The sequence below is a fragment of the Cololabis saira genome, chromosome 8 (assembly GCF_033807715.1).
Source record: "Cololabis saira isolate AMF1-May2022 chromosome 8, fColSai1.1, whole genome shotgun sequence".
Taxonomy (NCBI): Eukaryota; Metazoa; Chordata; class Actinopteri; order Beloniformes; family Belonidae; genus Cololabis; species Cololabis saira.
In genome coordinates, this window is record NC_084594.1 from 2,437,802 (window position 1) to 2,452,758 (window position 14,957).

A 14,957-nucleotide genomic window follows, 5' to 3' on the forward strand; every position below is an offset into this window, starting at 1 on the left:
CATCAGAAGTCAAAGTAACTGACAGTCTGAACCGTCAGCGTCGCCCGAAAAGAACATGGCCTCTAGCTCGGGGGAAAACCTCTCGTGTCCCATTTGCCAGGACATTTTCAAAGACCCGGTCGTCCTGTCGTGCAGCCACAGCTTCTGCCGGGCCTGCCTCCTGAGGTGGTGGGCGGAGAAGGAAACACGACCGTGTCCGTGCTGCCAGAGGAAGTCATCGAGGACTGACCCTCCTCGCAACCTGGCGCTGAAGAACCTGTGCGAGGCCTTTCTGCAGGACAAGGACCGGTGGGCGGCAGCCGGGCCCGAGCACATGTGCAGCCTGCATGGTGAGAAGCTCAAGATCTTCTGTCTGGACCACCAGGAGCCGGTCTGCTTGGTCTGCCGGGACTCTGAGACTCACAGCAACCACAGCTTCAGACCCATCAACGAGGCGGCCCGGGATCTCCGCCAGGAGCTGCAGAGAGACCTGACACCCCTCCGGGAGAAGCTGACGCTCTTCCAGCAGGTGACGGGGGAATGCATCTACACTGCAGACTACCTCCGGTTCCAGGCCCGGGACACCGAGAAGCAGATCCGGCAGAAGTTTCAGATGCTTCACCAGTTCCTGGAAGAGGAAGAGAAGGCGAGGATGGAGGCGCTGAGGGAGGAGGAGGAGCAGAAGAGTCGGGCGATGAAGGAGAAGGTGGAGGCTCTGACCCGGGACATGGACGCTCTTTCAGACACGATCAAAGCGACGGAGACAGAGCTGAGAGCCGGAGACGTCTCGCTGCTGCTCAACCACAAGGTGCTGACCTCGAGGGTCAGGCAGGGCCCGGTTCTGCAGGACCTGGAGCCGGTTTCAGGGGCTTTGATAGATGTGGCCAAACATCTGGGCAACCTGACCTTCAACGTCTGGAAGAAGATGAGGGACAGGGTGAACTACAGTCCCGTGATCCTGGATCCAAACACCGCCAACCCAGAGCTCGTCGTGTCTGACGACCTGATGAGTGTCACATTCGGGGGGTCGGGAGATCTTCCGAGCAACCCGGAGAGGACCAGGTTCCCCAGCACCGTCCTGGGCTCCGAGGTGGTGAAGTCAGGGACTCACCAGTGGGTAGTGGATGTTGAAGGCAACGCTGACTGGGAGGTGGGAATGCTGGAAGCCGATGGTGGCGACACAGCAGAGCCGCGGCGGTGGAGGATTTCACTCAAGGATGGTAGATACAAGGCGTTGGCTGGATCGGGCTCGGAGCAAGACCTGCAGGTGGGGAAGCTCCGGGGGATCATGGTTCATCTGGACTTCGACAAGGGGGAACTGTCGTTCGTGGATGTTGAAACAGAAGAAGCCATCCACACCTTCACGCACACGTTCACGGGCGAGATGTTTCCTTACATGAACACTCGGAGCTCAGTCCCACTGGAGATCATGCCAGTCAAGGTTTCCGTGACGATACCGAGTTTGGCAGATGAGGACGAGGGATCAGACCCTGAACCCTGAGACGATTCAACATCCCCTGGAAGGTCGTATCATCGTCCGCCTCGTTTGCATTTCACATTCTTGTCGGACTTGTGGACTTGTTCAGCTCCAGCGTGTCTCAGCGTTTCAGTTCCAGATCAAAATGTTGGCTGATCTGTGAACGTGAATCCAGGAAAAATGCTTCTGGATGATTTGATTTGATTTGATTTATTTTGTACATGTAAAAAACAACAATTCAAGAGAAGATAAGAAAAAAAAACAACAAAACAAAGAATGTCATACTTTAACACTTAATATCTTCATTTACAAGTGCAAAAAGGAGTAGGAAGAAGTGTACACTTTTTTTTAATCCTACCCCATTCACTAATCATTTAACCTGTATTTATAAATACTCACACACTGTACTCACACTGCTATATTACATTATAATAATAATAATAATAATAATAATAATAATAATAATTATTATTATTATTATTATTATTATTATTATTATTATTATTATTATTATTATTATTATTATTATTATTATTATTATTATTATTACTATTACTATTATTATTATATACTGTAATTATACTCACACACATATCTATACATACATACACATAGTTGAATATTTATATATATTTGTACACACATGCCCATATAAATATTTATATAAATGTACTTATTTACACTATACTGTCTCTATTAACTGCATCTGCTCTATATCTATATATATCTACTTACACACATATTCACACACACACACACACACACACACACACACACACACACACACACACACACACACACACACACTGTATATATATACACACTTATACATACGCATACACCCATACATACCTACATATACTGTATATATATATATATATATATATATATATATATATATATATGTACATACACATATAATTAGCTGCATCTGTACATCAATATACACAGATCTACCCGTTCACCAATAGTTTTATATCAGGCCCCTAAAAGCCGCTAAACCCCTTCATCTTTGTACCTTGTTTAAATCATGTTTTTATATTTGTGTTTAAACTGGTTAATGTTTGGACATTGTTTTAATTCTGAATCCATTCTGTTCCATAGTTTAACTCCACTGACGGATATAGAAAATCTTTTCATTGTTGTTCGTGTTCTGCAAGTCCTAAAATTTAAAGTACCCCTTAAATTCATTGTTTATGTTATAATTGCTCGGGGGTCATGTTCTGGGTCTCTGGAAAGCGTCTGGAAACAACTTTTGTTGTATTAGACACTATATAAATAAAAAATAAATAAAAATTGAATTGAATTGAAAATTATACTTCCCCTCTCTGTCATAAAACATTTCCTGTAAGTGAGATGGTAATAAGTTGTTCCTAGTTAAGTTGTTCCATACATGAATTGTGCAGTTTGAAATTCCACTATGTCAAAAAATGTGATTATTTTAGAATTGAAGAATAAGGAATTGGTGTGTTCATGAAAACCAGCCTTATGAATGATCCTTATGGCTCTTTTCTGAAGTATAAATAGTGGTTGCAGTGAACTTTTATACGTATTTCCCCAAACCTCTAAACAGTAACTTAGATAAGGCAAAACTAGGGAACAGAATAGAATGTGGAGTGATTTGTTATCCAGGAATTGCTTTTCTCTGGCCAGAACTGAGATGCTAGATATTTTGTTGTAGATGTGTTTAATATGAGATTTCCAGCAAATCTTGTCATCTATAATTACCCCAACAAATTTAGTGTCATGTACTCTTTCAATGTTTACACCCTCAATCTGTACCTGTGCTTGATTGTGTTTATTGTTTCCAAATACCATCATTTTTGTTTTGTTTAAGTTTAATGATAACTATTATATTATTGTGAAACCATTTTTTAATTTTGCCAAATTCTGAAGTAATATTGTCCAAAAGTTGCTGTAAATTCTCACCAGAATAAAATATGTTTGTGTCATCGGCAAATAGTATGAATTTCAATATTTGTGATACAATGCATATGTCATTGATGTAGATAATAAACAGTTTAGGACCCAACACTGACCCCTGGGGGACTCCACACTCAATGTCCAAAAATTGTGACTGATTTTCTCCCATCTTCACAAATTGTTTCCTGTTCTTTAAGTAGCTTCTAACCCACTGTAATGCATACCCCCTTATCCCATACAGTTCCAATTTATTGAATAATAGGGGAGAACGGGGTGATTTGAGCCTGTGGGGAAGTTGAGCCACCCCTTGTTTATGAACAACCATAGACAAATTTGGTCATGTGACCACGTGTGTTTGAAGAGTCATCCATTGTACTCACCCTGTGATGGAGAAAGGCTGATTGAGTAAGTGGTAAGCATATTTAAGTTCAAAAAACTGTTTTTTGCCATTCAAAGTTAATTTTTCATGTTCAAGGAGTCGTGATTCTTGCGTCTGAACAATTAAAGACAAGTTTGAACAAATCTCACATATGTGTTAGTCGACCATCACATTTTATTAAACAGACTGAAGCACCTGGTGGGCCTCTCCGGTACTGTTTTTAACTGGTTCCTCTCCTATCTCACAGATCGATCTTTCTTTGTAAGTTTGGATACATGTTCCTCCAGAAAGCATGAAATTAAGTGTGGGGTCCCCCAAGGGTCAATTTTAGGTCCGCTTCTTTTTAACCTTTACATGCTTCCCTTGGGGGATGTCATCAGCTTCAGACATGGGTCAGTTTCCAGCTTCCACAGCTACGCTGATGACACACAGCTGTACATCGCCGTGTCTCCTGATGACACAGGGCCACTTGGCCCCCCCTTTTTAACTGTATTTTAGATATTAAGTCATGGATGGCAGATAATTTCCTACAGCTCAACCAGGACAAAACAGAGGTTTTAGTTATTGGTCCTGAAGGCCAGAGAGAGAAACTTTTACCAAAACTACAAGATTTTAAACCTTCGCAATGCGTAAAGAACCTGAGTGTTATTTTTGACTCTGAGCTCACTTTTATTCCACACATAAAGAATATTACGAAGATAGGTTTTTACCATCTTAAGAACATAACCAGAGTCCGCCCATTTCTCTCTCAGGCCAGCGGTGCTGATGCATGCTTTTATCTCTAGTCGTTTAGATTATTGTAATGCCCTGCTCTCTGGTCTTCCTAAAAAGAGTATTAAGAACTTACAATTACTACAGAATTCAGCCGCTCGCGTGCTGACGAGGACCAGAGGGCGGGAGCACATTACACCTGTTTTAAAATCGCTGCATTGGCTCCCCGTCCGCTTCAGGATTGATTTTAAGGTTCTTTTACTGGTTTTTAAGTGTCTTAACGGCCTTGGGCCATCTTATTTATCTGACCTGCTTTTACCGTATCAACCCTCACGGACCCTGAGGTCCTCTGGCACCGGCCTTTTAACCATTCGCCGAACCGGGACCAAAACCCACGGTGAGGCTGCATTCAGCCATTATGGCCCTTCTTTATGGAACAGCCTGCCAGAGAACCTCAGGGCCGCAGAGAACGTTGATATTTTTAAAAGGAGGCTCAAGACACACCTTTTTAGCTTGGCTTTTATCTGATCTCATTTACCTAGTCTTTTCATCTATTGTGTTTATTTATTTAGCTCTTTTATTATCTTTAAACCTTTAATCAATTTTTAATGACTTTTTATCTATTTTATGTTATTTATTATTCATCTTAAGTTTTGTATAGATTTCTCTAAAATTTTACACTTTTAGGCATTTTTTACTTTCTTTTAATCTTTTAGTTTTTAGCTCCAGTGTTTCCTCAGGGGGGTCGTCCACACTGGGAGGTGTGCCTGCTCTGCCCATGGGGGTGTCGTGTCATGGGGATCCCTCAGGCCTGGGTAGCTGGGGGTGGGACTCCACCTTCTGTGTGGGGTCTGCCCCGGTCTGTCCGGGTTGGGGGGGTCTCTGTGGCGATGCTCCTTGTGGTCATGGCCGGTGATGCCTCTCGGTGTGGACGGCCACCCATAGGTAGTGTTTTCCTCACCTGGATCGTTAGTGCTAAGCCATGTCACCAGTCCACTTACTGTGTGTGTGTGTGTGTGTGTGTGTGTGTGTGTGTGTGTGTGTGTGTGTGTGTGTGTGTGTGTGTGTGTGTGTGTGTGTGTGTGTGTGTGTGTGTGTGTGTGTGTGTGTGTGTGTGCACATGTATATGAGTGTGAGTGAGTGTGTGTGTACGCGTGGGGGGTGGGGGTAGGGGTCGTATGGGATGTTTTAAATTGTGTTTTCTGATTGTTATTTTATTCTGTGTGTAAAGCACCATGTGTTGCATTTATATTGTATGATTTGGTGCTATATAAATAAATAAATAAAATTCAGCTGGGAAACCATCTGGGCCCGGAGTTTTATTATTGGGCATATGTTGAAGAGCTTCCTGGAGTTCTCCTATTGAGAGCGGTGAGTCTAAATTCGTAACCTGTTCCTGATGTAACTTCGGCAGATTAATTTCTCCAAGAAACTCATTAATGGATTGGTCAGATGGTTCAATTTGTGACGAGTATAATTTATAGTTAAAGTCTCTAAAGACTGAATTTATTAAACAGGGATCATGTGTAACTTCCCCTGACTAGTCCTTAATAGATGTTATGGTTGTTTTTTCTTTGTTTATTTTTAATTGATTGGCTAAATATTTTCCCGATCTGTTAGCGTGTGCAAAATTTTCCAGGTGAAGCCTTTGTACTAGAAACTGCGTTTTTTCATCAATTATTTTATTTAATTCTATTTTAGTTTTCCTTATTCTGTTAAGGATACGTTCATCTGCAGAGGTCTGGAAGGCCTCCTCTAGCGTCTTTATTTCACATTCTAATTCTTTTGTTTTTAAGTTGTCTTTCCTTTTCTTATTTGAGGAAAAGGAAATTATTTTGCCTCGCATTACTGCTTTTCCTGCTTCCCATAGAACGCTCGCTGATATTTCCGGCTGGTCGTTATTTTATATATCCCATTCTTTCTTAAAAAAATTAGTAAAGTCGGGGTCTTTGAGCAATGATGTATTAAATCTCCAAATTTTGGAGGATGATACGCTCCCCCTCTTCCCCAGAGTGAAAGAAACAGGTGCGTGATCGCTAATATTAATTGGGTGAGTTTGTGATTCTGAGATATCTCTCATCAGAGAGCTACTGACTAAAAAATAATCTAACCTAGAGTATGAGTGATGAACAGCTGAGAAGAAAGTGTGGTTCCTAAGGGTTGGGTGTAAAGAGCGCCATGTATCGCAAAGACCCAGATCATTCATGTATTGCTTAACAATACTTGCTGACTGCCAACTCCTGTGTCCGCCTGCATTACTGAGCCTGTCCACTCCAGGGTCCAGAACCATGTTGAGGTCTCCTCCGATGATGACTGTGTTGTCTAGGTGAGCAGAAAGTGAGGTGAAAAAAGAGGGAAAAAACGAGGAGTCATCAACATTTGGACCATATACATTAGAAATACATAGATTCAAGCTTTGAATTTACAAGATTAATATTAAATATCTACCCTCTGAGTCAATGTGTGTGTCCTTTACAGTAAAATGTATTCTTTTATGAATAAGAATGGCTAGCCCTCTTCGCTGGAGTTGTAACAGGCTGAGAAAACATGCGGAATTAAGCCGTGGCCAATGTATCTGCTGAAGCTTTAACTAAGTGTGTTCCTTGTACTAGGACAATGTCTGCCTGCAGGGTTTGTATCTGGTTAAGAAGTTTTAATCTCTTTAATCTGTTCCCGGCTCCGTTTACATTCCAGGTGACAAACTTTAATTTATCCATAATCCAATCATTGAAAATAATATTATGTAAATGGTAATGTTGCATGAGTTGGATATGTTTGTGCCATGTTATTCTAAATGTGTGTTTGTACCAATTAACCAAACGGAAAGTGCAGCAGAGTGAGACATGGAGGGAAAGAGGAAAAAAGGAGTGTGACAATTGAGGTGAGGTGAGGGGGAGGGAAATAATTCTAATCATAATTAAAAGAAAAAAGAAAAAAGATAGAGAAGAAGGGGAAGAGAAAAGAAAAAAAAGAAAGTATCACCAATGTGTGGCTATAACTCATTGAGACTAGCAGATCAAGAATTATTAATACCTTAATATGTGTCGAAAGTGTTTATGAAACTTTATCTGATCTAATCACCAAGTGTTTATAAAGCTATCTCTAATCTAATTACCAAGTGTTTATAAAGCTATATCTAATCTAAGCACCAAGTGTTAGGAAGCTATATTTCATCTAATCACCATTTAGTGGGAGAGAAAAAGACAAAACCAAAAAAAAAAGTAAATTTGTACTCATCCTTTTTAGAAAAGCCAGGGAGTGATGTTGGGGTCGCGGTACAGTTGTCCGTTTACGTACAGCTTATCCACGGTGATGACAGCCCGAGATCCCTCCGTAATGAGCCGCCTCCGGATCGGGAAGAGGACTCGGCGACGGTCCAGGATCTCCCGGGGGAACTGGTCGTTCACGGAGAATGGCAATCCGCTTAGCTGTGGTCCACGGCTCCTCACGTATTCCTTCTGCTTGTAATGTTCAAACTTGGCAACAATGGGCCTGGGTCTCTGGGCTTCCAATCTTCTTCCTCCAAGGCGATGGACGCGGTGAAACGTGATGGAGTTCGCCATGTCTTCCGGAAGCTTCAGGTGGTTCCGGATGAAATCCTGGATGGTTTGTTCCGGATCTTCATCAGACTTCTCCGGAATCCCAGAAAACACTAGGTTGTCTCTCATGCTCCGAGCTTGCAGGTCTAAATTGGCCTCTTTCATGGACTTATTCTCCCTTTTAAGCTGACTCATGCCCTCTGTTAGGTGTTTTACTGACTCCTTTAAATCCCGGTTTTCATCCGCGAGCAATTCAACCTGCCGTTGGCTAAATTCCAGGGAGGTCTGCAGTGCTTGTATCTCCCTGTGCAAGACGTCAAGGAGGGACAGACGGTTCTCAAAGCTATTTAGCCGGGCGTCGATGGACAGCAGGGCGTCTGTGGTGGTGTTACCTGGAGATGATATGGCTCCAGGTGATTTTTCATCCCGGGATCTCTTGGACGATGAGGCGTTCGGGGTAGCTCCATCTTTTTTACCCATGACAATCGTATTATAATTTTCTTCCATATACTCCTCCAGAGAATCTAAGGTTTCTTCCTGATCCAGATTATTTATACTTATATAACCTCTCTGTTAAATAAGTTTTCACTAATGTATTCTTGCTATTTGTTTGATAACCGAAATGTATTTTTCAGCTCGACATTGAATGCTGCTGCTGTCTCGTGCTCCTCGTGCTCCTATCACATCTCGCGAGAACTCGCGAGTGTGGGGAATTAATTCTGTGGGGAATCAATTAACAGAGGACATTTTTAACAGAGTGGGATAGTTTTTTTTTTGTTGAACGTAATGGCAAGCCATTCTGCCTCATATGTCAGGCATCATTAGTGCATTTCAAGGCTTCAAATCTTCAGCGGCACTTCAGTTCATTCCATGCTAACATTGACCAGGAATTTTCAAAGGAGACTGAACTTTGCTAGCACAAGTTGGTTGCTTTGAAAGGTCAGACAGAAAAGCAGACACATAATAATAATATAAATATAATATAAATATAATATAAATATAATATAAATTAAATATTAATATTTAAGCAATACATCACGACAGGCCGTGGTATACGCTCATTATATCACAGCTAAGGGGCTTTCTTTGACTTTGCACCAGTCTTCAAAGCACCTCACTGCCCACCTGGTCTGTTTAACTGTATTGGCCTCACTTCTCTCCTTCTCGAGTTGGTCAACCTCTCCAGATGTAGCTCTGCATGTCGTCTTTTGCTCGTCTTTTTTTTTCTGAGACAGGAACTCTTCAATCCATTCATCCATCTGATTTCAGGATTTCACCTTTCCGTTTTATAATGGTATTTTTATGTCTCAGAGAGAGCAGGGAGTGAGGGATCATGGGTAGTTGATATGGCTCTTTGCAGTAACACAGTAACCAATTGTGGCTCTTAGCTTCCGACTGGTTGGCCACCCCTGGTGTAGAGGTTGCTGGGGTTGTCCATGAGGACGAATGTCTGCAAACACACAACATGAATGTGTTAAGCTTGAGCTTCTACGCGGAAGCAACCAGACCTGCAGAACCGACCACAAGGGTCCGGATCTGGACCTGCACTTCCTCTGACTAGAGGGATAGAATTATAGGCAAAGGAACTGTCAGGTCTGGATCTGGTCCCTAGTGGTCAGTGTGGTTTTCTGTTTCAGAATTTTAGCTCCAGTTTTAATCACGTGACCAATGGTTGAGTGGATCAATGTTCTGGAACCTTTGAACACAGAAGCTGTAAAGATAAAATAATCAGTGATGTGAAAAAGCTGGTACACGCTGGAGTAGTCGTGTAAAGTGAGATAAAGCGCACACACACACACACACACACACACACACACACACACACACACACACACACACACACACACACACACACACACACACACACACACACACACACACACACACACACACTGGAGTTTGCACTCCAACTTCACCAGGACACCGTCAGTCCTCATTGCTGACTGACGACGCCCTCAGACATCAGAAGTCAAAGTAAGTAAGTAGTCTGAACCGCCAGCGTCGCCAGTGGAGAGAACATGGCCTCCAGCTCGGGGGAAGACCTCTCGTGTCCCATTTGCCAGGAAATTTTCAAAGACCCGGTCGTCCTGTCGTGCAGCCACAGCTTCTGCCGGGCCTGCCTTCAGTCGTGGTGGGCGGAGAAGGAAACACGACCGTGTCCGTGTTGCAAGAGGAGGTCATCGAAGAGCAACCCTCCTCGCAACCTGGCGCTGAAGAACCTGTGTGAGGCCTTTCTGAAGGACGGGGAGCGGCGGGCAGCAGCAGGGTCCGAGCACATGTGCAGCCTGCACGGTGAGAAGCTCAAGATCTTCTGTCTGGACCACCAGGAGCTGATCTGCTTGGTCTGCCGCGACTCAGAGACTCACAGCAACCACCGGTTCAGACCCATCAACGAGGCGGCCCGGGATCTCCGCCAGGAGCTGCAGAAAGGCCTGACACCCCTCCGGGAGAAGCTGACGCTCTTCCAGCAGGTGACGGAGGAATGCCTCCTCACTGCAGACTACCTCCGGGTCCAGGCCCGGGAGACCGAGAAGGAGATCCGGCAGCAGTTTCAGAAGCTTCACCAGTTCCTGGATCAGGAAGAGAAGGCGAGGGTGAAGGCGCTGAGGGAGGAGGAGGAGCAGAAGAGTCGGGCGATGAAGGAGAAGGTGGAGGCTCTGATCCGGGACATGGATGGTCTTTCAGACACGATCAGAGCGACGGAGACGGAGCTGCGAGACGGAGACGTCTCGCTGCTGCTAAACCACAAGGTGACGGCCGGGAGAGTCAAGCAGGGCCCGGTTCTGCAGGACCCGGAGCCGGTTTCAGGGGCTTTGATAGATGTGGCCAAACATCTGGGCAACCTGACCTTCAACATCTGGAATAAGATGAAGCACATGGTGGGCTACAGTTCCGTGATCCTGGATCCAAACACCGCCGACCCAGAACTCGTCGTGTCTGACGACCTGATGAGCGTCACATTCAGGGGGTCACGAGATCTGCCGAGCAACCCGGAGAGGACCAGGTTCCCCCGCAGCGTCCTGGGCTCCGAAGGGGTGACGTCAGGGAATCACAGGTGGGTAGTGGATGTTGAAGGCAACACTGACTGGGAGGTGGGAATGCTGGAAGCCGATGGTGACGACCCAGCGAAGCACCGGCGGTGGAGGATTTCACTCAAGGATGGTAGATACAAGGCGTTAGCTGGATCGGGCTCGGAGCAAGACCTGCAGGCGGGGGCGACCCGGTGGATCGGGGTTTGTCTGGACTTCGACGAGGGGGAGCTGTCGTTCGAGGATGTTGAAACAGAAACAGTCATGCACACCTTCACGCACACGTTCACGGGCGTGATGTTTCCTTACATGTACACCCGGAGCTCAGACCCACTGGAGATCATGCCAGCCAAGGTTTCTGTGACGATACCGAGTTTGGCAGATCAGGAGGTGGGACCAGACCCTGAACCCTGAGGCGAGTCAAAATCCCCTGGAAGGTCGTATCATCGTCCGCCTCATTTGCATTTGACGTTCTTGTCAGACTTGTGGACTCTGACTGGGACTCGTTCAGCTCCAGCGTGTCTCAGCGTTTCAGTTCCAGATTAAAATGTTGGCTGATCTGTGAATGTGAATCCAGGAAAGATGCTTCTGGATGATGATCTAACAGTAACTCATGATGATTGATAATGATGATTGATCATGTGACTGGTGACGGGATAGTTGTCTCAGACAATCCTGTAAATACTGATGACTGATGTGTGATAAACAAGCAAATCCACTCTATGTAGAAATACCACGTCTGACCTCATGGGGGCAGCGATCACGAGACGAAGTCGTGTTACAAGACAGATCGGTCCAGAAGAGAGCTAGAAAAGCCTTTTTCCTTGTTTCCTCGATTGCTTGATTCCTCGTTTCCTTGTTTCCTCATTTTCCTCATTTTCCTCATTTTCTTGTTTCCTTGTTTCCCCGTTTGCTTGTTTGTTGGAAGTGAGAGAAAGAACAGGTCTGGGGGGACGGACGGGACACGGCTGCTTGGCTGACCCAGCTGGTTGCCATGGAAACACTGTAACTATCAGTAACTATAACTACCCTGGGACAAAGGTTGGGTTGCAGTCGGGTCCGCCTCCCGGTAGCTGATTGGCTGGAAGTGTCCTGAGATGATCAGCTGATTGATCCCCACTCACCAGTAGATCTAGATCTCCCCCACCTGGTCAGATGTGGTATTGCTACAAAAAGAGTCTTAAATGCTGCTGGTAAAACTCGGTGATTGAGGGAAATAAAATAAAAATATAGAAATTTTATGCCAGTGGCAAACCAGGGTGGTGGTCCCTCTGTTTAAAAAGGGGGACCGGAGAGTGTGTTCCAACTACAGGGGGATCACACTTCTCAGACTCCCCGGGAAAGTCTACGCCAGGGTACTGGAGAGGAGATTACGGATTCAGGAGGAACAATGCGATTTTCGTCCCGGTCGCGGGACACTGGACCAGCTCTACACCCTCCGCAGGGTGCTCGAGGGTTCATGGGAATTTGCCCAACCAGTCTACATGTGTTTTGTGGATCTGGAAAAGGCATTTGACCGTGTCCCTCGTGCCATTCTGTGGGGGGTCAGTGAGTATGGAGTCTGGGGCCCTCTATTAAGGGCTGTCCGGTTTCTATATGATCGGAGCAGGAGTTTGGTTCTCATTGCCGGCAGTAAGTCAGACTTGTTCCCGGTGCATGTTGGACTCCGGCAGGGCTGCCCTTTGTCACCGGTCCTGTTCATAATTTTTATGGACAGGATTTCTAGGCGTAGCCAGGGGCCGGAGGGGATCCGGTTTGGGAACCTCAAGATTTCGTCTCTGCTTTTTGCGGATGACGTTGTCCTGTTGGCTTCATCAGACCGGGACCTTCAGCATGTGCTGGGGCGGTTTGAGGCCGAGTGCGACGCGGCAGGGATGAGAATCAGCACCTCCAAAACTGAAGCCATGGTTTTCCATCGGGAAAGGGTGGCATGCCTTCTCCGGATGGGTGGAGAAGTCCTGCCTCAGGTGGAGGAGTTCAAGTATCTCGGGATCTTGTTCACGAGTGAGGGAACGATGGAGCGGGAGATTGAAAGACGGATCGGTGCAGCGTCCGCAGTTATACGGTCGATGTACCAGACCGTCGTGGTGAAGAAGGAGCTGAGTCGAAAGGCGAAGCTCTCGATTTACCGGTCAATCTACGCACCTACCCTCACCTATGGTCATGAACTTTAGGTAGTGAACGAAAGGACAAGATCGCGGATACGAGTCGCTTAGAGATGAGTTTCCTCCGCAGGGCGGCTGGACGCTCCCTTAGAGATGAGTTTCCTCCGCAGGGTGGCTGGACGCTCCCTTAGAGATAGGGTGAGGAGTTCGGTCACCCGGGAGGAGCTCGGAGTCGAGCCGCTGCTCCTTCACATTGAGAGGAGTCAGCTGAGGTGGCTTGGGCATCTGTACCGGATGCCTCCTGGACGCCTCCCTAGGGAGGTGTTCCAGGCATGTCCCTCCTCCCTAGGGAGGTGTTCCAGGCATGTCCCTCCTCCCTAGGGAGGTGTTCCAGGCATGTCCCACCGGGAGGAGACCCCGGGGAAGACCCAGGACACGCTGGAGAGACTATGGCCCAATCCCAATTCTCCTTCACTCGCCCTTCTTTTCTTCACTCGCCCTTCTTTTCTTCCCTACCCCCTAAAAAAGAAGGGGGAGATTTTAGGGCACTTGAAATCTAGGGCACTTGGCCCAGGTGCCTGTCCCATTTCTCCTACTCCCCCTCGTTTTCATCCCTACCCTGATCAGGAAGTTGAGAGCCAAAGCTGTTTTAATTTCAGCTGTAGCACTGTTAATATTCCACTTTATTAAGTTTTAATATTTTTTCAGGCGTAAAAGTAACCTTTAAGATCCCAAACCTGGGCTCAGTTTATCCAAATAACGCCTGTTAAGAGATTTGACTCAAAGTTTTCGGAGATGAGAAGAGCCGCCGACCCCAGGGCGCAGCAGCAGCTCACGGCCGGGAGAACAGACGTGATCCCTGGGTCAAGCTGCGCCGTCGTCCCGGGAGAGAAACCTGCAGCTCTGTTGAGAATTATGCTGGCTGAAATAAATCATTTAGGAAGATGTTGGTTTAATAGATGAAATCTAACAGTTGTAGCTACGCCTGTTAAGAAATTTGCTCCGAAATTTCGAGATTTCTGTCTCCCGGCTCCTGAGCTTGGGTCCGCGTTAAATCGACGCAGAGCCTACGGCGTAGGGTACGGCGTACAGCGCGCGTCGCCGCGTACATCGCGCAGAGCCTACGGCGTAGGTTACGTAACCTACGCCGTAGGCTCTGCGTTGGTGTAACGCGGAACCATAAATCCCTTTATTCTGGCGTGATCTTCGGCAACTTTATCTGAAAGTGTGTAAATTACCCAAATAACAGCTGGATACTTTGTGGTTTCTGAAAACTATTATATCAGAAACATCCAAAACAAATCTGACCAGTCACAGGATTATTTATCTCTATTTCCCACAAAAAAATGCTTGCTCCCTTGGTCACAATCTGAGACGAGTCTGCCTGTTTGCCCTCGGTCGGCGAGTCAAATCGACGCAGAGCCTACGGCGCAGGTTACGTAACCTACGCCGTAGGTTACGTAGCCTATGGCGTAGCTTACGCAGCCTACGGCGTAGCTTACGTAGCCTATGGCGTAGGTTACGTAGCCTACGGCGTAATCTAACAGCCTTTACTCCGGCGCGATTTTCGTGAACAACGGACAAAAAAGGGATTATGTACATTCACTGAGTGAATATTATTCAATTCAATTCAATTTTATTTATATAGCGTCTAATACAACAGATGTTGTCTCTAGACGCTTTCCAGAGATCCAGAACATGAAGGCAGGCGGAAGCAGCAACAGCAGACATCCACGTAGGCAGGTGGAAGCAGCAACGGGATGACCGGGGATGGGGGGGAGGGCCGGGAACACAGGCCAGAACGCAGCTCCCGAG

The 14,957-nt window shown here is 46.0% G+C and overlaps 2 protein-coding genes across 2 annotated transcripts; both read left to right on the forward strand.

The window, feature by feature from the left end:
* LOC133449213 (E3 ubiquitin-protein ligase TRIM35-like) lies at nt 1-1,863 on the forward strand. The gene has a single exon (XM_061728345.1). The coding sequence runs from the start codon at nt 56-58 to the stop codon at nt 1,478-1,480; it is 1,425 nt and encodes a 474-aa protein (XP_061584329.1). The 5' UTR covers nt 1-55; the 3' UTR covers nt 1,481-1,863.
* An 8,163-nt stretch (nt 1,864-10,026) lies between these two features.
* On the forward strand, nt 10,027-14,438 carry LOC133449214 (E3 ubiquitin-protein ligase TRIM35-like; the record flags this gene model as incomplete). Its single annotated transcript, XM_061728347.1, has 2 exons — nt 10,027-11,405; nt 14,423-14,438. Coding segments are annotated over exons 1-2 (1,395 nt in total), but the record flags the coding sequence as incomplete, so codon positions are not given.
* Nucleotides 14,439-14,957: the final 519 nt, after the last annotated feature.